This window comes from Pimephales promelas, chromosome 14, assembly GCF_988280905.1.
Source record: "Pimephales promelas chromosome 14, fPimPro1.hap1.1, whole genome shotgun sequence".
In the NCBI taxonomy this organism is placed as follows: Eukaryota; Metazoa; Chordata; class Actinopteri; order Cypriniformes; family Leuciscidae; genus Pimephales; species Pimephales promelas.
This window is the reverse complement of record NC_142782.1, coordinates 26,544,084-26,564,878: the sequence shown is the minus strand read 5'-3', so window position 1 is coordinate 26,564,878 and position 20,795 is coordinate 26,544,084. Positions and strand designations below refer to the sequence as shown.

The 20,795-nt window shown below is 36.2% G+C and overlaps 1 protein-coding gene across 1 annotated transcript in view; it reads right to left on the bottom strand.

Moving 5' to 3' along the window:
- The window catches only part of prkcz (protein kinase C, zeta), a 105,027-nt gene that overhangs the window by 14,891 nt on the left and 69,341 nt on the right, over positions 1 to 20,795 (bottom strand). Inside the window, exons 6-16 of the mRNA XM_039676064.2 lie at positions 20,422 to 20,553; positions 18,824 to 18,920; positions 17,589 to 17,647; positions 17,194 to 17,382; positions 12,980 to 13,077; positions 11,549 to 11,635; positions 9,489 to 9,624; positions 9,289 to 9,376; positions 9,041 to 9,160; positions 6,206 to 6,285; positions 4,996 to 5,085 (exon numbers count right to left, since the gene is read on the bottom strand). Of these exons, the coding sequence (XP_039531998.1) occupies positions 4,996 to 5,085; positions 6,206 to 6,285; positions 9,041 to 9,160; positions 9,289 to 9,376; positions 9,489 to 9,624; positions 11,549 to 11,635; positions 12,980 to 13,077; positions 17,194 to 17,382; positions 17,589 to 17,647; positions 18,824 to 18,920; positions 20,422 to 20,553 (1,176 nt within the window). The remainder of the gene's footprint in view (positions 1 to 4,995; positions 5,086 to 6,205; positions 6,286 to 9,040; positions 9,161 to 9,288; positions 9,377 to 9,488; positions 9,625 to 11,548; positions 11,636 to 12,979; positions 13,078 to 17,193; positions 17,383 to 17,588; positions 17,648 to 18,823; positions 18,921 to 20,421; positions 20,554 to 20,795) is intronic.

Sequence of the window (20,795 nt, the reverse complement as noted above, 5' to 3'; positions counted from 1 at the left end):
GTTAACGCACTCATCATGCTCTCAGCCAATCTCAAATAGACGTCTGTAGTTTTTTTTCTTTGTCTCCAACTTGAGGAAGATACAAGCTTATAGGCCAATGTCACACTTCCTGCTTCCGGAACGCGGAGTAGGGATACAGAACTTCCGGTCAACAGTATTCCTCGAGGAAGGAGCAAGGTTTTTGCTCCTGTTGAAGCTATTTTGTAGCTTCAAATAAGCTTCAATAATTTTTGAAGCTTATTTAGTTTGTATTAATTCAATCTTGTTTAAAGAAAAATGTTTTATCCGTGATCTTATGAAAAAAAACTACACTACCCACAAATCCTAAGCGTAGTAGCAACGTCAGCCGATTGGTCGAACTCGCTGTTAGCATAAAAACGTTTACCTTACTGGCGAACGGCTAGACCTACCCGCGGCTGTTATTGTAGTGTACCGGGTTGCTCTGCATCAGGACAGCCATACCTTAGCTTTCACACTTTCCCACTTGAGAGTTTTCATTTACCATCCGAACCACATCGACATCGTCATATGTGACTTCAGGCAGGTTCGTGGAGAGATTTGGTGAAGCGGTATCTAGCTAACCGAAAGAGCCGTATCCCTACTAAAAGACATACTTCCGGTCCTCATTTTTTTCGTGACATAGGCCTATTGTATGTCCTCTTACTGTATGGATGCCTCTGATTCATACTGTAAAGAGTAAGACTGACTCCAAGTCAGGTCCTAAACCTGGCTGGTGATGTGTAGTGCCATCAAGCGCACAAGGTTCAAATGGATAGCATAATCCAGTTAGCTGGACTGTTGTTGTAACTACAGTACACCATATGATTACAAAAAAATGGGCCAAAAGGCCCGTCGAATTCAAACAGGTCTCAGCAAAAACAAAGAATAGAGAGCTTATGGAGCTCATATACCAATTTCTAGGTTCTACAAACACCAGGTCCAAAACTCTTGGGTCTCAGAAGTGGACTTGCTGTTCAGCCTCCCCTGCTAAATCTGTCTTTATGCTGGCGTCACAGAGAGTGAGTCTCTCCTCCAGGGCCCAACACTGCAGACGGTGTGAAGAGGATCTGTCTGAGCGGAGACAAGCTTTTACACCAGCGCTCAAGTCTACCCCCTGCTTTCTCATTCAGCTCGCTCTCTATCACTGTCTCTCACCGTCTCAGTCCAACTCCCTCTTCTCATTCATCTCTCTCTCCTTTTCTCACTCTCTCCCACTTTGTCTCTCACTGTCTAAAATCATGTCCCTCTCCTCATTCAAGCCTTTCTCACTCTATCTTTTGCAATCTGCCTCACACCGTCTCTTTCACCCCCTTCTGTCTCTCACTGTCTAAATCACAGTCCCTAAAGCAACACTGAAGCTTCGCTCATTTCACTAATCTGCACTCCATGACATTTTTCCTATATATATATATATACAAATTCCACATTATTTCTCTCTGCCATTTTAAAAATAGTTGCAACACTCTCCGTAAACAGATGTTTGGGTGATAATTCAATGAAGCTTACATTAAAACTCTTGTAACATTAACAACACCCCTTCATCCTTTGAAAAGTAGCTAAAATAAAATAACTTTTGTTGTAAAAATATGTTTTACTTTAATATATCATAGGCCGTATGGTTAATAAAGTATTACTACAATCTTTTAATCCTAAAACATAAAAAAATGTATCATACAATTATTATATTTTGAAACCCAGTAACATTAATAGTTGAAGAGTTCAGATGCAAAAGCCTCTAAATGCCATTTGAAATTTTCTTCTTTAATGATGATTTTTATCAAACTTTTATATTTAAGTTCAGTAATTTCACTTAAATTACAATTAATAGGTAATTATCATTGCCATTTAAGTGAAATCACTGAACTTAAATATACAAGCTTGATAAAAATTATCATTCTAGAAGAAAATTTCAAATGGCACTTAGAGGCATCTGAACTGTTCAGTTAAACTCAAACTTTTATATTTTATTACAAATAATTTGAAATAAACTATGAGTAATTAATTTTAAACAATTAGTTAAATAATAAATGATGATTCAATTAACTTTGATAATAAATATTTTTTATTTTTAAAGTGTGACCAAGACAATTTGAAATGCTGTGGAAGCGACATTCGTTAGTAAAAAAAAAAAAAAAGAGACATAAATGACAGCATTGTCCTGTGATATATGTACATCCACTCCAGGACATTTAATAAATGTGTGTTTTAAAAAAAGTTTATTTTTTCATTTCATTTCAAAACAGCCAGATCATCAAAAGAAAGATGAATAGAAATATTTCTGCAATGGCAAGGTCAAACTGAAATACCACACAGCAAAGAAGCACAGCAGCGACAATATCCACTTGAAAAGGGTATATCAGACACAAACATAGTTTAGATAGGCTACGTGCTTTCAGTTGAGCATCAAATCAATGTCTTCATTCATTCATTAACAATTAACAACAAGTGTAGCGCAACCCGGTTTATTAGCGGAGCTCAGGGGGTTGTGTGCGAGTCTGTGTGTCCAAACACATCCATTACGCTGGTAAAGTGGCAGAAAATCCCAGCAACTGAAGCATGGTGCGTTAGTGACAGAACTCTAGAGCGTATAATTTCCTTTCCACGTTGCCGAACTTGTGAGTGCACATCAGGAAATACACGGCGGACACGACCAACCAACGCTAACCGCAATTACAGCTAACAAAACGCGACAGATCACAGCTGAACGCCTGGCTGAGGACTCAGTTATGTGTAGATGTACAGTACAAGTACAGTGTGTCTGAGGCAAGTATGAGATGATACAGTGGGGAAAGAACTAATTTGCTGCCTCTGCAGTTTTTATGACCCGGACTGAATCTGCAAGCTGTTTTCAGACTCTCTGCCCTGATTTTCCATATCTGCAAAGATCTTCAACATTGTAGCCCATTAATGACGAATTATTGATTTAATATTAAAAAACAATGTAGGGTGGGGTCTTGGTTTAATCCATCGGTTGTTGATGTAAGAAAGGAACGTGGTATATTCAGAGAATATTATAAGAGATGTCCAGCATACATTACCAGAGATAAAGTCTGTCATTTCACCGGAAAATAATAAATAAAAATGAAGCATGCATGGATGAATAATAAAGATTTGATGACGCATTTGTGATTTATATTGACCTAAAATCAATAAAAAAAAGTCATGAATGTTTTTGTTTTGTTAACTTTCATGTATCTAAAGCATTTGAAATCCCTGACAAATATTTTGTATACCTTTATACTGCATATAAAAAATATAAACCTTTTGTTACAACGTCCTTTGGGAGGGTCCTTAGTTAGGTGGGTCACAACAACCCCACAATCCCTCTAAGTCATACCCTAAACAGATTCAAAATCAACATGAAAAATAGTTCCCTTTTTACTTCTGTAACGCGTATTGTGATATTCGATTAAATAAAACTGTAGAAGTTATCCATTGAACACTGACTGGAACTTGAAAAAAGCCCTTACAGACCAGAATTGAGACAGGTGGTTATGTTACAAATATATATTACAAAGACAAACTTTTTCTTCTTCTTCTTTGGAACAACATTCACATGGATTTAGTCTATTTTGATATCATGTTGACAAAAATTTTAAAGTGCTTAAAAAGAAGCTGTAAAAAATAAAAAAGTGAACATTGCGTAATTACATAATGTACCTGTTTTGTTTTAACAACATGATTCTGTGCATGATGGGAGTGTAAATTCTATGGAAATCTTAAAAAAATACCTTCAGATTCAACAAGTCCAGATCCTGTGTGGAACTATACAGTAGGCCATACATGACATGAGTCTTCTCTACCTCTCTGTATTGCACCCAAAGTCTTCCTCTTACACATTCTATTTCATTAATTACACACACACACACACACACGCTCTATCTGCAATTCCTGAATATTGTATGCTCTCTCCCTGACTTTCATGTTTCAGCATTGTGTGCATCATTTATACCAGACCAATTAACATCCCCCCCTTAAACCTTGTGCCGCTTCAGCAAAGGCTGAACCTCATTTGATATTCTCTTTCATTTCTGCTGCTTGTACGGAGGATAACACCCACCTATCAATGACCACACACACCCCTCCCCTACACACACACACTACATCCCCTCTTCCAAAAGTGTAGTTCATAAACAACTGCAATAAACCTTGCTTAAACAGTCTCAAAGTGTAGTATTTTCTACTGTTGTTGTTAAAGCTGATTCAGTCTGGGTTTTAGTCAGTACTTTAAACCAGATCCTCTTACATAACTCCATTTTAAACTCTATTTTAAAAGTGCCCCTAATATATGTTATATTAAATGTTCCTAATTTTGTTTAGGAGGTCTCCTACAATAGATTTACGTGCATCCAATTTTTCTCATAACATACATTTCAGCATTATTGTCTCTCTAAACCTGCTCTGATTGGTCAGATGGCCCAGTCTGTTGTGACTGATCTACCGAAACAAAATGCCCATTTCTGAATTTCAGCTCCGGATGCTTCCTTAGCACTTGTATACACAGTGATACAAATCGTAATAATGGCGTCAGTTCAATATACCCTATATTAATTCGAGCCATGAAGAGCCCTCATTCTTTGGAAGTGCATGCAAACTTAAAACACATCTTTTCGACATGTGGACAACAGAAACCAAACTCGTCCACGTCTGCCAAAGTAAACGTTTTTCACGGGCAGACCATAATTATTGATGTCTCGATTCAGGCAGTTCAGAATCGGTTCGTTCTTTTGGGAGACAATAACTCCATTTATCACACACTTTGATCTTTAAAATGTTTCGCAACTTTTACATTCATAAACAACTATATAACACACTACTTGAAAGGAAATACCAAACAACCCTTAAAAACTTGCATGCCATGAAAAACGTAACAACGTTTGATGACGCTAATTTTAAGAGGGGGGGAAAAAGAGTAAAGATATCCGAGCCAGCCAAGCAACTTCCATTAGTGCATAAGCAGTCTCTCCATACATTAAAACGTGACAAAAAGCCTACCTGGTCCCAGTCTATGCTTCTGAAGAACGTATGAGCCTTGATGTCTGTGAATCCGGTCTGAACTTGGCATCCCAGCCTCTCTTTCGGGTCCTGAACAGAACACACGGCCTATTAATAACACACCTAACAAAAGCCAGATCTGGTGTAGAGAACTTCAAAAACATGAAACCTAATTTCATGTCCTCTTTATTTCAGAAAACTGGAGTTTAACCCAAAACACATTCACTACTGCATAAGTTATCGTGCGCTCTGAGATTTTGGATGATGATTCAAGGGTCTTGAAGCAACTCGCTGCACTCATTTAATCCCAATGAATCAGGCAGAGGCTAAGCGGGCTGATAACACTGATTACAGGCTGCTGTTGAGTTTGAGGAACCCCAGAGCTTCAATAAACGCAATTTGTCTTGACAATTAAAGGAAAAAGCTTCATTATTCATAGATTTAATCAAGAGACACGCACACAGGCAAACGACAAGAAGTGTGCGCACCCTCAAGAGATCAGTTTCGTCTGGAGGATGATGACCCTCCTAATTATAGCACATACTGTATATTCGTTCAATCAGAGTCAAACTGTGTGCACGTTTGTGTAGAGTTAAGACCCTCATTTATAAACCTCAGTGTGCAACGTTCATGAATTATGGTATTTTTTTCCCCCTAAGAGCCTGTTTGTTTCTCATCCATTTTTCTCGTGTAATGGAGCATAATAGTGATTACTAACTACTCATTATGTAAAGAATTTTGTATAAGATGTAATTGAATCAGTCTGGCCAATACCAGTATTATCTGTATCTTCTATCTGGTATCAGTATTATAATAATATAGAAATATAATAAAAAAATATATAATATATATTTTCATTATAATAATACAAATATAATAGCTACATTAGGGATGCACCGATCCACATTTTTCACTTCCGATACCTGACTTTGGATATCGGCCGATACCGATACTTTTCCGATACCAGAGCTGTGTTTGCTTTAATATTATTTATCATTATTGCTGATTTTATATGATGCTGAAATAAACAGGCAAGGATGATATGTACGTATGTATGTCAATATATATATATATATACAATTTTACTGAATGATATTTTTAATGTTTTTTGTTCTGTATAACCTCTAATCTCCTTGTGTTTTGCAAAAACATGACAGCTGTATTGCACCCTGCAGTGTTCGTTCACATACCAAGTACATTCTGTTCTCACCTTGTTCAGAAAACCTTTCAGCACACTCGCAGCCTTAACAGACAATGACCTGGGAATCCGGATCGGCTTCTCCAAAATTACTGAAAGAGAGAGGGGAAAAAGAAACCGAAGATAAAAGAGTATGAGTCATTCTTGCAGAGTATGCCCGTCGTGTTGTGCGGCAGTGTCAGAGAGAGACAGGCTTTAACCCACACACACAAAATCTCTCGCTCATACACCCACACACTACAGACGCCTGAATAAGCCCTTCCATATTCAAAACAAGCGATTTCTCCCGCTCCATGTTTATTTCTGTAAATTCATAAAATTCTGTCGCGGTGTTAAGTGGATTTAAAACGCCCCACAAAAAGTAAAAAAATCAAAATAAAAAAATGCCTTTTTAATACGTCTCATCCCAGCATTTTTGGATTTCTTTTACAGTTGCGTATCTCGGGCAACCGTCCAGAAGTAAAGCCTGTTAAATTTCATCTCTCTCTCTCTGCAGACGAGCGTTTATCTTTCCCCTCTCTGAATGCCACATCCTCCTGTTTGTTTTCTTTTCCAAATGAAAAGCTAAAGGGATTTAGATCTTGCAGGGGCTCTGCCCTGCTGCTGTGACGCGGTCTGGACGGCGGCCCGAAAGCGGCTAAAGTGTTGGCTCGGCGGTGGCAGCATCTGCCCTGCTCCTGGGTGGGCGGCGGAGCGCCGTGTAGGGCCGGGGGGAGGTTGGACCGGGACGATTCTGCAGCATATGGACGAACTGAGGTTTGGATTGGGGGAACGGAGTTCCGGTTGTGGAGAGAGATCCAGGTTCATGTCGTGTGTGTCTGTATGAACGAGAGTGATCCAGGAGCACGCTGCCCTCACGGCTGGGGCACCAGAGAACAGACAGGGAAGCAGATGACCACACACTCTCTGCTCTGGAGATGGAAGGGAGGCGAGGAAAGGGGGGATGAAAGAATGTCTCATTAAGGAATGGCACACATGCCGTGAAGGGCTCAGCAATACACGTGAACATATCATCGCTGTCGGGCAGCTATGTCTCCAAAAACACTATTTTTAAGGAAATGTTTATAAGTGCCTTTATATATGGTCAGACACTCGCATCTGCCGTTATATTATTAAAATTTTACTAAAATAAAGCTGAAATGGACTGAAATACGTATGTGTTTTGTCCATCATTAGAACAGCCCCAACTGAGGCAGCAAGTACTGCGTTTTAATCAACGTACACATTATAACATTTTCTGTAGCTATATGGGCACTCAGCAAAATCTCATGTTATCAAAAATGAAGTGCTACATACAGACTAAGAGTGTATTAGCTATGATTTTATGACAAATGCATCTATCGATGACTAAAGCCTAGTTCACACTACATGATTTTAAAATGTCGGGCTGAACTGTGCAGTTCACACTACATGACTTGCTCTCAGTGAAATCATGAGTGTTCAAGTTGTTTAGCTGTTCACACCACACAACACAACGTGATTGATCCACAACAGGAGGTAACTCACTACACGAGTTAACAACGCACTGCATAGAGATACAACCACGATCGGATGATAAGAGCATATCATTTGTGACTCAATGAGAGCTGTTTCAGTACTATAGTACGGTCTAAATCCTGAAAATAATCAAACAAATAACGAGTTGACAACAACACGATTCTATCTGGTCTAGAAACCATGTTTTGTCACGAAAAACCACGCAATAAAACGAACCAGAAATGACGCGAAACTGCAGAGAAGAACACAACACGCGAATATGGACGTCAGACAGAAACTAGTGCTGCACACTGTTTGCTCGACGATCTGCTCTGAGAAAAAAAAAAAAGAAAAAAAGAAAAGAAAAAGTAAGATTTACCTGGTGTCCTCAACCCATGCGTTGCTATGATTGGCTGTACTCATGACATCACTGAGATTGAGTCGCGCGACTGCTCGAGATATCTAGCATGCTAGATATTTTTCTGAGCTCAGTGACATGTCTGCGAGGTGTCTGCGAGCTGTCTTTGGTGCGTTGTTGGCTCTTTCACACTAATGGATTGGCGAGCGTTAATCGTCCGCTAATCGCCCGCGATTTGCACGCGATAACACCCTGACTTGTCGGCGACTCAACGATTTGCAAATCGGGCTTAAATCGGGCTTAAAATCACGTAGTGTGAACTAGGTTTTAGACATCTTCTACACTCTTCAAATACATACAAATTTGCCCCTATGTATATATATATATATATATATATGCATTATGCAACAAGCAGAGACAGTCCAAACTGTGTGCGGCACTTCATTCTTGAGAGTTTCAGAGTTTCAAGTGAGTTTGCAACTACATGTCAACTAACTCTCAATAGAGTATTAGTAGACAGTAGTAGAATGTTAGAGTTTGGGTTAGTAGAATAAGTTGAATAATTGCTAAGTTAAATATGGTTAGTAGAATGTCTAAAGTGGACGATCAAAAAGTGTTACCAACAAAATAAAATAAAACTCTTCAAAAGTTTGTCCACTTCACTCTACCAGAATTGAACATACCATCTATAATTTGGGGGGGGGGGGGGGGGGAAAGATGAAGAGATTTGGTTTCAATTTATTTTAAGGTGTTCGTGTTTACCTATTAGAGTATTAATAATTAACTACATGTACTTACTATAGGGTTAAGGATTAGGTTTTAGTTTAGGGTTAGTTAAATGTAATTATGCACAAATTATTTATATATATATATCACTGCATCACTGTAAAAACTGCGAGTAGGTCCAAAATTAACACCTGACAAGCGTCAAATGGAAGGAAAAATTGGCTTTGGCGACATGGTTTACACTGAACTATTGAATTGAACTTAATGTTGAATTCACAAGTCGTCACCTTGGAAGAGATATTCCTCTGTGTTCATGTCAGGATTGTCAGTGATGATGTCGAAGGGAGATCGACCTGCCATCATTTCAAACATGAGCACACCCAGTGCCCACCAGTCTACACTAAACCCTAAAACACAGAAAAAGAAGAGTTCAATCTTTATCACTAGGATTCACAGAACACTAAATATATACATTTTATTATGTTACTTTGGATTGTGCAGTATTGACAGCAGGGATTCATGTAGTCACACCTACCGTAATCCTCTCCCCTCAGGATCTCTGGGGCGATGTAGTTGGGCGTCCCACAGAATGTGCTGGTGGTGTCACCTGGTCTGATTCCCTCCTGAAACAAAATCTGGTATGAGTTCTACTCTGTTTTAACAGTATTTTTTGACTTATTGAGAGATACATCTACAGTATGGCTACTTCTATTTGTGTTTAGGATTAGGTTCTACCTTGCACATGCCATAGTCTGTAAGTTTGATATGGCCATCCTGGTCCAATAGTACATTGTCCAGTTTTAAATCCCGGTAAATAATGCCCTTCTCATGCAGAAAATTAAGAGCGATGCAAATTTCAGCAGCATAAAATCTGCAGGAAACAGGAAAAAAGATGTCATTGGCAAGGCTCGTCATTTTAAAACATTCAGATGGGGACTAATTGAAGAGGAATTGTTGATTTCCACATTTAACACACAACCGTTTAAAAGTTTAGGGTCGGTGAGATTTGTTAATTATCAAGACAGCAGTTATTGAATAAACAATATAGTAAAATCAATACAATTGTGAAATATTATTACAATTTAAAATGCAATTTTCTATTTGAATAAATATTTAAAACCTGTGATGCAAAACTGAATTTTCAGCATCATTACTCTACACGTAGTTTTTAGTCACATGATCCTTCAGAAATCATTCAAATACACTGATTTGCTGCTCAAGAAATTTTTCTTATTGTTATATATATATATATATAAGAGTTCAGATGCAAAAGCCTCTAAGTGCCATTTGAAATTCTCTTCTAGAATAATCATTTTTATCAAGCTTGTATATTTAAATTCAGTAATTTCACTTAAATGGCAATTTATAGGTAATCTTCATTACCATTTAAGTGAAATTACTGAACTTAAATATACAAGCTTGATAAAAATTAACATTCTTGAAGAAAATTTCAAATGGCATTTAGAGGCTTTTGCATCTGAACTCTTCATATATATAATAATAGCTGGGCTGCTTAAAGGGTTAGTTCACCCAAAAATGAAAATTATGTCATTAATGACCCTCATGTCGTTTCAAGCCGTAAGACTTCTTATAATATATGAATAAATAGATCAATCTTCGGAAAACAGTTTAAGATATTTTAGATTTAGTCTAAAGTAATGATTTCTTTAAAAACTAAAAAATCTTACTGACCCCAAGCTTTTAAATAGTAGTGAACTAGGCTTTGTATCAATACATTAGAGACCATGTGTCAACCAATCAGAATCAAGCATTCAACAATGCTGAGGTACTATAATCTGTACAATAATCTGTCCTTTAGCATCCTTTACCTTTATGACCATTAGCGATGTGACAAGCAATTTCTTGAAATTAGTATTACATACTATACTGTGTGTCTAACTGTCTCAACCCTGTCTAAAGTTAGGGGGGGGAAAGCAAATAAAAAGAAAGGTGTTCAAAGTAGGACAAAATGAGTGGTGACATTTCCGATCAGGTATCAGGTTTGGCACTCTGAATCTTTTGCTTCATGTCAGCGATCAGCAAGGGCTCGTGAGACCTTTAGGAGCAACTCATGCATATTTAGGCTCATTACTCGTAATTAGCATGCGGATTTGCATATGTGTGGTGTGCAGGACGCATATTGATAGGACCGGTCGGGGTGAGCTTGACTCAAATGATTAGCCTGCGTTTGATCTCAGTTAATCAGACGTGTGAAACGGGGCATTGCAACAGTGCTCAGATCAGTCGCTGTGACAGGATTCACATCATCTAACAGAGTAATACAGCCTAACAGAAGTGTATGAGATCTGCATTCGAACCAAGGGCGTGGCTTTAGTTCAATCGGACAATTTCAAGTTAATAAAACTACACAGATGAGTCGTGTTTTTGAAGTCTGTGATGGTGCCAGAGTGAATGCCGTGAGCCTAAAAAGTGCACATTTTTATTTGTGTAAGAAAAGTTTTCTGTATTTGAATCATACAAAACCATGAAATCATATTTTCAACGGTTTGTTGAACAAATAATTCTCTATTTATGTATTTATTAATTTATAGTTGCTGCTAAACAGACATTTTTTTGGCTAGCAAACTACCATTTAAGAATTTTCTATAGTGTTCTAGTCTAATTTTCTTTCTTTATTATTTGCAGAATTATCTAGTGACCTACTCATTGTTCCTTTTCTCCGTCATCCATCCATCCAACCATCTAATCCCACATAAAATTAGGCCTAATCTAAATGGCCTCCTGAGTTGAAAATCAACCAAATCAACAATCTTTTTTTTTTAAATAGCACAAACCTGGCATGTTCCTCTGGAAGCTTCCGCTGCCTCTGCATATGGAACATAAGATCTCCTCCATTCACATACTCAATCACTAGAAACAGCCTGAATGGAGAGCAGGAGACATTCATCATTTGTTTATAGTTTTTGTTTCAGATGTACTGTATGTGAGAGATATACTGGCCATACATTTTACAACGTTTTCTCATGAAAAAGATCGACAACCATGTCCTATACTGTAACTCGTGGAGCTTAAATTCTACACAGTCGAGTTACAAAACTAGTTGTCTGTTGCAAGTAATTTCTCACTATTGTTAGTACTACTGTCAACCTCTCAAGTTATGAAAAACAGCAGTAAATAGTGATATTGTGCAGACGAACAGCTAGAAAAAAATCCTGTTAAGCGTTTCAGTGGAATGGAAAGAAAAAAAACGTTTGGCTGCATTTCAGAGGGAATGAAGACAGCAGGATTGTTCCAAAATGCCCAAAATAGCTCAGAAGAAAAGACACAATATTTACTATCATTATCTGTTGCCATGGTTACAGGCTGTAAACATGGCTATCACCATTGACTGGTTTCCTGTTCATACAGACATTATTTGATCTGCTCATACCTGCAGTTTTATGTGCAATTTAAATAGAAAAATCTGTGAAAAATAACACAGTTATCAATCTCAAACGTTGATTTCGTGAATGTTAAAGGAGTAGTTCACTTTTTTTTTTAAACTTATGTTGATAATTTACTCACCCCCATGTCATCCAAGATGTCAATCTCTTTCTTTCTTCAGTCGAAAAGAAATTAAGGTTTTTGATGAAAACATTCTAGGATTTTCTCCATATAATGGACTTCAATGGGAATCAAATGGTTCAAGGTCCAAATGAGAGTTTCAGTGCAACTTCAAAGGGCTTTAAACGACACCAGACGATGAATAAGGGTCTTATCAAGCGAAATGATCGGCCATTTCAAAAATAAATAAAAAAGTTTAAGTTTTATAAGCACAAATGCTCGCCTTGCTCTGTTCTGTGATGAGCGTTCGTGACTCTCCTGTTCAAACTCGTTCATCAAAATGAACAAATCTTATTTCGAGTCATGACTCGAAGGGTCCTAGATAAGACCCTTATTCATCGTCTGGTGTCGTAAGCCCTTCGAAGCTGCACTGAAACTGCACTGGTTCCCAATGAAGTCCATCATATGGAGAAAACCCTGGAAAGTTTTCATCAAACAAAAACCTTAATTTCGTTTAGACTGAAGAAAGAAAGACATGGACATCTTGGATGAAATGGGGGTGAGTAAATTACCAGCAAAAGTTTTTTTTAAAAGTGAACTACTTCTTTAACAAAAATGATTTGTTATTTCACATTTTATAACTTTTTCTTGCGGCGAAGATTTCTTATTTTAAGTGTGCTATTACAAAAAGCTTTGGTAAATGAAGTACATTCTCCTCTTACCGGCTTTCTGTCTGAAAGCAAGAGTGAAGTCCCACTAAGAATGGATTGGTCGATGCTTGTTCAAACACGTGTTTCTCTGTCTGGACCCAGTCAATGTCCTACACCAGAAGAAAGAAGAAAAAAAGAGAGAGAGAGAGAGACAGAGAGAGAGACATTTGCCTTATCATGAATAATCAACTGCAAATGATCATGACAGGAATCTGTTTCACTGCTTTCTAAGAACTAGAGGAGAGGACATTATGTTTCACCGCCTCTACGGGGGGACTATTTCAGGTTAAAGAAATAAACAAGCCTGTGTTTTCTGAGAAAAAAAAAACTCGTCTATTGATCGTTTAACAGCAGAAAACATGTGGCACTATTGCATGCTGTCACTTTGGGGAGTCAAATCTCAGATTTAAAAGAAGAAAAGCACCTTTCTCTTCTTCTTTAAAAAGTGCAGAAAGGAAAGACAACAGAGAAAAGAGAAACAGACATGTAAATAAATCACAAGAGAAGCCAATAAAGGTATATATTGTACAGTATCTTTCAAATCTAACACTCAATACACTTTCGTTTCGCAGAACCGTCCAGACAGGATGTTACAAAACATCTGTATTGAGAATGTCTCTGGGTGTGAAGACACAGCTCAGCGATGTGTTGATAAAGTCAAGTATTTTTGTTCTGTCAACACTTGTAATCAGCTCAAAGAACTCCAGAGAATGTCTGTTACTCAACAACTAAAGTTGAAAAATGACAATGAATGTCTTTTGGGAGGCTGCGGGTGAAATGAGATCTCAGCCCAAACAAACACTTTGTTTTTCTATCATGTCTGGACGTTTTCATTGGCGAATACTGTTTTTAAACCAAGCTAAGGGTGTTTTCTGTCCACTGACCTTACACTTAACAATAACATTAACTTTGTATGGATTTTTAGATTTTAATTAGCATGTTTAGTATGTTAAGTGGTTTTCCTCATGGGACTTTTGGCCCCAAAACATTACACACACACACACACAGTCGATTTCCAAAACCAGGACAATTTAATTTCCTGGACGAGTGGAAAGCAGATTACAGGAAAGCAGTGTCAGCATAAAGACATGAGGAGAAACAGATGATGTACTGTACGTATATATTGTATGTTAATTTTCTCTCTTCCTACGTTTCTCAATCTTTCTTTGTTTTCTTTCTCTATCTTACCATCAGCCAATCGTAATATTTGTCTTGTCAAATAACAGTTATCTGACCTCTAACATCCAGTATAATGCATTATCTTATTTTCATTGAGATACTATTATTTATTTTAGTAAATGTTGTAGTATTTTGTTGTTAATGTCTATATATAATTTTTTATCATTATTTAGTTCACTTTTAGTTTGAGTTATTTTACTACATCAAGTTAATCTAAACAAAAGTGAGATATATCGCTTTGACAACTAATAGAAATAAAATGTTTCTGTTTTTTATACTATTAACAATTCAGTTAATGTTTATTTTAATAAATGACATTTTTTACTTTTTTATTTTTGGTTAACAATAAACCTTATTGTAATCGACAAATAACATGGCCATTAATTCATTCATTAATGTTGTTCATCATCAGGAATTGAAGCTAAAATGAATATGAATGTATTATAGGGAAGTGTATTTTAAGTACTGTGACTAGTCAGCATTTTTTAAAGTTTTTTAGAGTTTTTAATTTTTAACTACTTTAATAGTCTGCAGTTTATTCATGCACAAATCTCTCTCTCTCAATTCATATGAGGTGCATAAATGCATATATGATAATCAGACAAGAATTTGAAAAATGTTGTCTAAAATCATTTTGGATGAAATAAAAAATGGATAGTTCCAGTCCTGGATGCTGAACGGGTCAATACGGCATTCTAGCCAAGCTAAAATAAACACAATAGTAAAAGTTATGATGCAAAACACATGTTTGACCAAAAGCTGTGGTTTATCATGCGTATATTACTGTGCAATATCCATAGAGAATAAACTATAATCCTTAGTTTACTTGTAATATTTTATATTTTGTAACGCCTTTATAGAAGCAAAAGACTTTAAATGTAAGACTTTAAGACCTTTTTAAGACAAATTCAATTAATACATTATTCCCATACATAATAAACTCATACAATCTCAAAATAAATCATATTATTTTCCTTAACATTAATCAAGAACTTAATATTAGCAAAACAGGGTAACTGCAAGTTTAAAATACTCTAGACATATTTTATTTAATATATACTTATGCACTGGAATTGGTGTGTACTAATATATCAATAGTAACCATATGGATTGGATTATGCGGATAGGATAATAATGTGTTTAAATAAAGGCAATAAAAAGGTTATTGTTCTTTTTGACGTTAAACATGCAGTGCTCACATTTATTTAATTCCATCATAACATTTTGAAAGTTAATAATAGTATTTCGGTCGCCACAACCTCTTCAGACCCCTTAAAATTATAAGACTTTTATTATATCATTTGACCTTAAGTTTGATTAAACTGAATTTAAGACATTTTAAGACTTTTTTTAGAACCAGCAGGAATCCATCTTGTGAATGTAGTCAAAGTTTAAGTAGCACATCCCTCTATGTGACCATATTTATGTATACAGCATGTCAAACTCCAATTTGTTGCATAAAATGCCATCATTAAATTGCCTCATTAAGCCTTAATAAGTGTGACTGCACAACATGCATACACAGAACACACATGTACAGTACAGTTTAAGAAAAGGAGAACACATTCCTTGAAGGAACGCCTGCCTTCGGGGAAGCAATTACATTGTTTGTGCATATTCAGAGTTCAACTGCATGTCTCTGTCATTCTGGAAGGACCTCTGCTCTTCGTGAACTTCATTCATGTGCGTTAGCCGACAGCCATGTGGCTTTATGTTCCTGAGCGAGCCAAGTTTACAAAGACACAATAGCTTTGACTGTACAGAGTTTACATTGTGATGAATGGCTGTAGAGTTCAGTTTGTCTTTCTATGTGATGCCTGTTCACAGATATCAGGTTTCATTACAGAGATATTGCTAATGCTATTGCACAGAAACAAACAAAACAAAAAGTCTCTCAATGTTATATTGTGCTTCTTAGAATAGAGTCAAATCCCACTGCATTTAAGGTTATATTAAATAAATAAATACAGTATTATTTAAAAGTTTGGGGTCTATAATATTTTTTTTTTTTCCAAAAGAAGTCTCTTATGTTCATTATGGCTGCATTTAATCATATACACAGCAAAAGGGTTTTATTGTTAAATATAATTGCAATTTAAAACCAACTTTTTTCTGTTTTAATTTTGAAATTGAATTTATTCCTATGATGTAAAACTACATTTTCAGCATAATGTGTCACATGACCTTTCAAAAGTCATTCTAATTTCCTGTTTTGCTGCATTTGAAGCATTTCTTATAATCATCAATGTTGAAATCAGTTATTTTTTGTGGAAATTGCAATCATTTTTTTCTTTGAATAGAACGTATAAAAGTGTTTAAATTTTTTTTCAAAAAGTCTTTAAAGATTATACTGACCCCAAACTTTTGAACGATAATGTAACTAAATAAATAAAATTACATTTCTTTCTGCATTACAATAAAAAACTCAACTATATAAAAAAGTTTAATATCATATAAATTCTAACATTTTTCAAAGTGAAATTAAATCACCAAGATTCTAAATATACAAAAAGATATTGAATGTGGGTGTAAACAGGTTGCTTTTAAAACAGAATGACACACATAATGATGTTGTGACAAAGTGAGTAATCTAACTCTCCATTATATAAATTAGCTATCGTTCCAAAATAGTCATTTTTCATTTATTTTTCTCTTATTATTTGCAGAAGCCTCCTTTTATATTTTATTGTATTCATTTCATTCTTTTAATGCCATGCTCATTGATGAGCTTAATTTGGCTCCTAAAAATATAACGCGGACACAAGAAAAATGTAAAAAAAAAAATATATTTCACAGGCAAACAGTCTGATTTCCAATTAGAACAAAGTGCCTTTATCTTTGAATAAACTTGTGAAAACCACTGAAGATGAACTGCAAGCGATTTAAAATGAGCGCAATCCCACAGCACCACCTACTGGTGTCAACTACATAACAATCACACTACAAACTAGGAGACCTTCCTGCATTTTCCCAGATCTATGAGGTGCAGCAAAGACACTATGATAAAACTGAAGAAGACTCATCCGCATGACAACACAGGCTGTTACCTCATCATCATGGACCAGCTCTTTCTTCACCACCTTCATGGCGTAAATCTGTTCGTTCTTCTTGAGTCGGACCAGCAGCACTTTAGCGTAACTGCCCCTCCCGATGACCCGGATCATGTCAAAGTCCCCCAGGCCGAGACACTGAGAGATCTGAATCCCCTCGATCCCGTCCACCACCGCCTTCAGATCCTGTGAACACACAGCGGAAACCTTTTGTCCAAACTGTTGTAACATTTCTCTTGGACAAATTCGGTGCAGACATGTTACATGCATTCCTTTACACAGCAGATATAAAGAATGTGAGTAAAAGCATTTGTATATGACTATTGTGACTATAGTGAATGAAGCCTTGTGGAAATTTGGGATAATCAGTTATGAGCTGCGTCTTGTCTTACCTCGGTGTCATCTTCAGCTTTCTCCACTTTCCGGTTGTGTGCCAAGAAAGGGACTGGAACTGAGAGACAGAGAAAGAGAGACTTTCTTATTAATTTCTTGTCCTTTACATTTTTGTTCTGTAGTGTTATTCATTGAATCTTTCTTTTTAAAATATTCTATTTATATTGTGGTTTAAGGTCCAAATGAGAGTTTCAGTGCAGCTTCAAAGGGCTTTAAACGACACCTGACGATGATTAAGGGTCTTAGACTAGGACCCTTCGAGTCATGACTCGAAAAAAGATTTGTTCATTTTGATGAACGAGTTTGAACAGGAGAGTCACGAACGCTCATCACAGAACAGAGCAAGGCGAGCATTTGTGTTTATAAAATTTAAACTTTTTTATTTATTTTTTAAATGACGCATCGTTTCGCTTGATATGATCCTTATTCGTCGTCTGGTGTCGTTTAAAGCCCGTTGAAGCTGAACTGAAACTCATTTGGACCTTGAACTGTTTGGTTCCCAATGAAGTCCATTATATGGAGAAAATCCTGGAATGTTTTCATCAAAAACCTTAATTTTTTCGACTGAAGAAAGAAAGACATGGACATCTTGGATGACATGGAGGTCAGTAAATTATCAGCAAATTTTTTTTAAAAGTGAACTACTCCTTTAATACCACTTTGCAAGCACTGAGGAAGCCTCCAGAGCTGAAATTCATTTATAGAAATGAGTGTTTTGTTTTCAGCACGTGCTCTAAGATGTAGACCAGTCATAAAAGTGCGGGCCATCTGACCAATCAGAGCAGAGTAGGCTCTCGGAAAGGAGGGGTTTAGAGAGACTGAAGCTTCAAACAAACCATTTTCAGAATCTTAGAGAAATGAGGTGATGTGCATTTTCAAGTGTTTTTTGACCTTGGATGAATTGTAAAACTATTGTAGAAGACCTACAAGACATAATCAAATTCAAAAGAACAATTTCGGTTCACAAATCATTAAGAGAAATGATCATGTGTAATAAGATTCCAGCAGGGGGAGCCACAGACTGGACTGTCTCAAAGGGATGAGTATGTCTCTCTCTCTCTCTCTCTCTCTCTCTCTCTCTCTCAACTGGGTCAATGTGACATTACTCGCACCTGATGTACTACAGTATCCTACCACAGTCAGCAGTGACCTCTGACAGATAGAGGACAGAATGACCCCAATACCCACACAAAAACAGCATTTAGAAATGCACACAGCGGAGATGGAGACCTACTTGCGTCTGTTTCTTCAGGGTCCTCAGGGGGGAGCTCCACTTCCTCTCCACTTTTATCATCATCTACCAACGGCTCCTGTGATGGCATGACTGGATCCTGCAGAGAAAAAACAGATGATACAGGAAAGGTATTTTTCAAATGTCTTTTTTCCTTCTCCTCTTTGAGGCTCCAAATCAGAATCTCACTTATCCCAACATGAAAACTTTTACTCTTACTTTATGAAATCAAGAGATGTATAAATATTTTCATTATCATTTATCAGAATCTAATAACTTTCTCTACCTCTTAAATGAATTTTCTTTTCTGTTAACATAACAAAAAATAAATGAAGTTAACCAACAATATCACAGTTTACTCTACACAATCCAATTAAAACACAATGGATAAAATGATTCTATGTTCTACATTATTTTACCACTGAATACTATTTCACAAAATGTCATATTTTGAAACTTTCTTGACCACAAAAAGAAAAGATATCAAGCAGACAATTATAATCAACATATTACTGATATATTAATTAGGGCTGTCAAATGATTAATCGTGATTAATCGCATCCAAAATAAAAGTCTGTGTTTACATAATATGTGGGTGCACTGTGTATAATTATTTCATATATATATATATATATATATATATGAATACACACACATGCGTGTATATTTAAGTCACATTTTTATATATAAAATATTTATATTTAAATATAATATAAATTACATATAAATCTGTATACAGTATATACATGAAAATATTTCTTAAATATATACAAGCATGTGTGTGTATTTAAATATATAAAATAATTATACACAGTGCACCCACATATATTATGTAAACACAAACTTTGGATGCGATTAATCATTTGACAGCCCTAATATTAATATAATATATAATTATGTAACAATAATAATATAGCAGTGTTTCCAATTCTATTACAAAGAAAATGTGTAACAACAAAAATATGACAAACATTTGGGAGAAAGATTGAGAGAGAGAGAAAAAGAACTATAATGAAAGGAGGCAGACATAAATGACAGAATGTCTTCACAAAATGAGGACAAAGTCAGACTCTAAAGCTCATCAGTTTTGGGTTCTGTTGGAAAAACATCGGATGTAGGAAATCGGATGTCTGATATCTTCTGTCATGTAAATAAATCAATGTTGAATTTAAATTTGTTGTTGAATTTCATTCTGAATTTCTGACATGCAGAAACATTTCTTGCAGAAGGTGGTGTTGTGAAGATGTTTCATGTTACAGTGTTTCAGTCAATGATTTCGACATTCAGTCTCAGCACAGAATCAGGTCAATTCAATACTGACAAGACAGTGTTATCATCTGACAAATTCCACAAGTGCTATCAACACTCTTGAGAAGTGAGAAGAGAGGCAAACTCTTTCAAAAAGTCAATAAAACATTACAATGAAACAGTAATGAGCTTCTCAACAGTGGAGGATGTGCTTATTTAAATGAAATGACAAACACAAAAAAGTCAATTTTTTTTCACTTCTTTATGCTTTCAAATCTAACTTCATTTGAATTAAGACTCTCAGTGACAACAGACAGATAATGAATATTTTTAGAGCTGAATGAAAGACTCACCATATGCCTTTGACAGGTCAGTGAGACGAGCTTGTGACAGCGTTTATGGACCAGAAGCTTGCAGTTGATACACTTGTAGCCCTGACGCCCCAGTCCCCATATCCTCTCGCTGCAGTGGCCACAGTACGCTTTCTGAGAGAGACACAGACACACACAACTGAAGTTAGACTATCGTTATCTATGATCAGTTTAGCAAGTTGAAAAACTTCATGAATGAGTTAATCTGTTAACAACAAACAGAAAAAAGGGATGTCTTACAGATATCACATGAGCTGAGTAATGAATTCTGAATTCAAATTAAGTTAAAATAAAGCACGATGATGTGAATACACTACTCTTCAGAAGTTTGGGGTTTTAATTTAAAAAATGTTTGG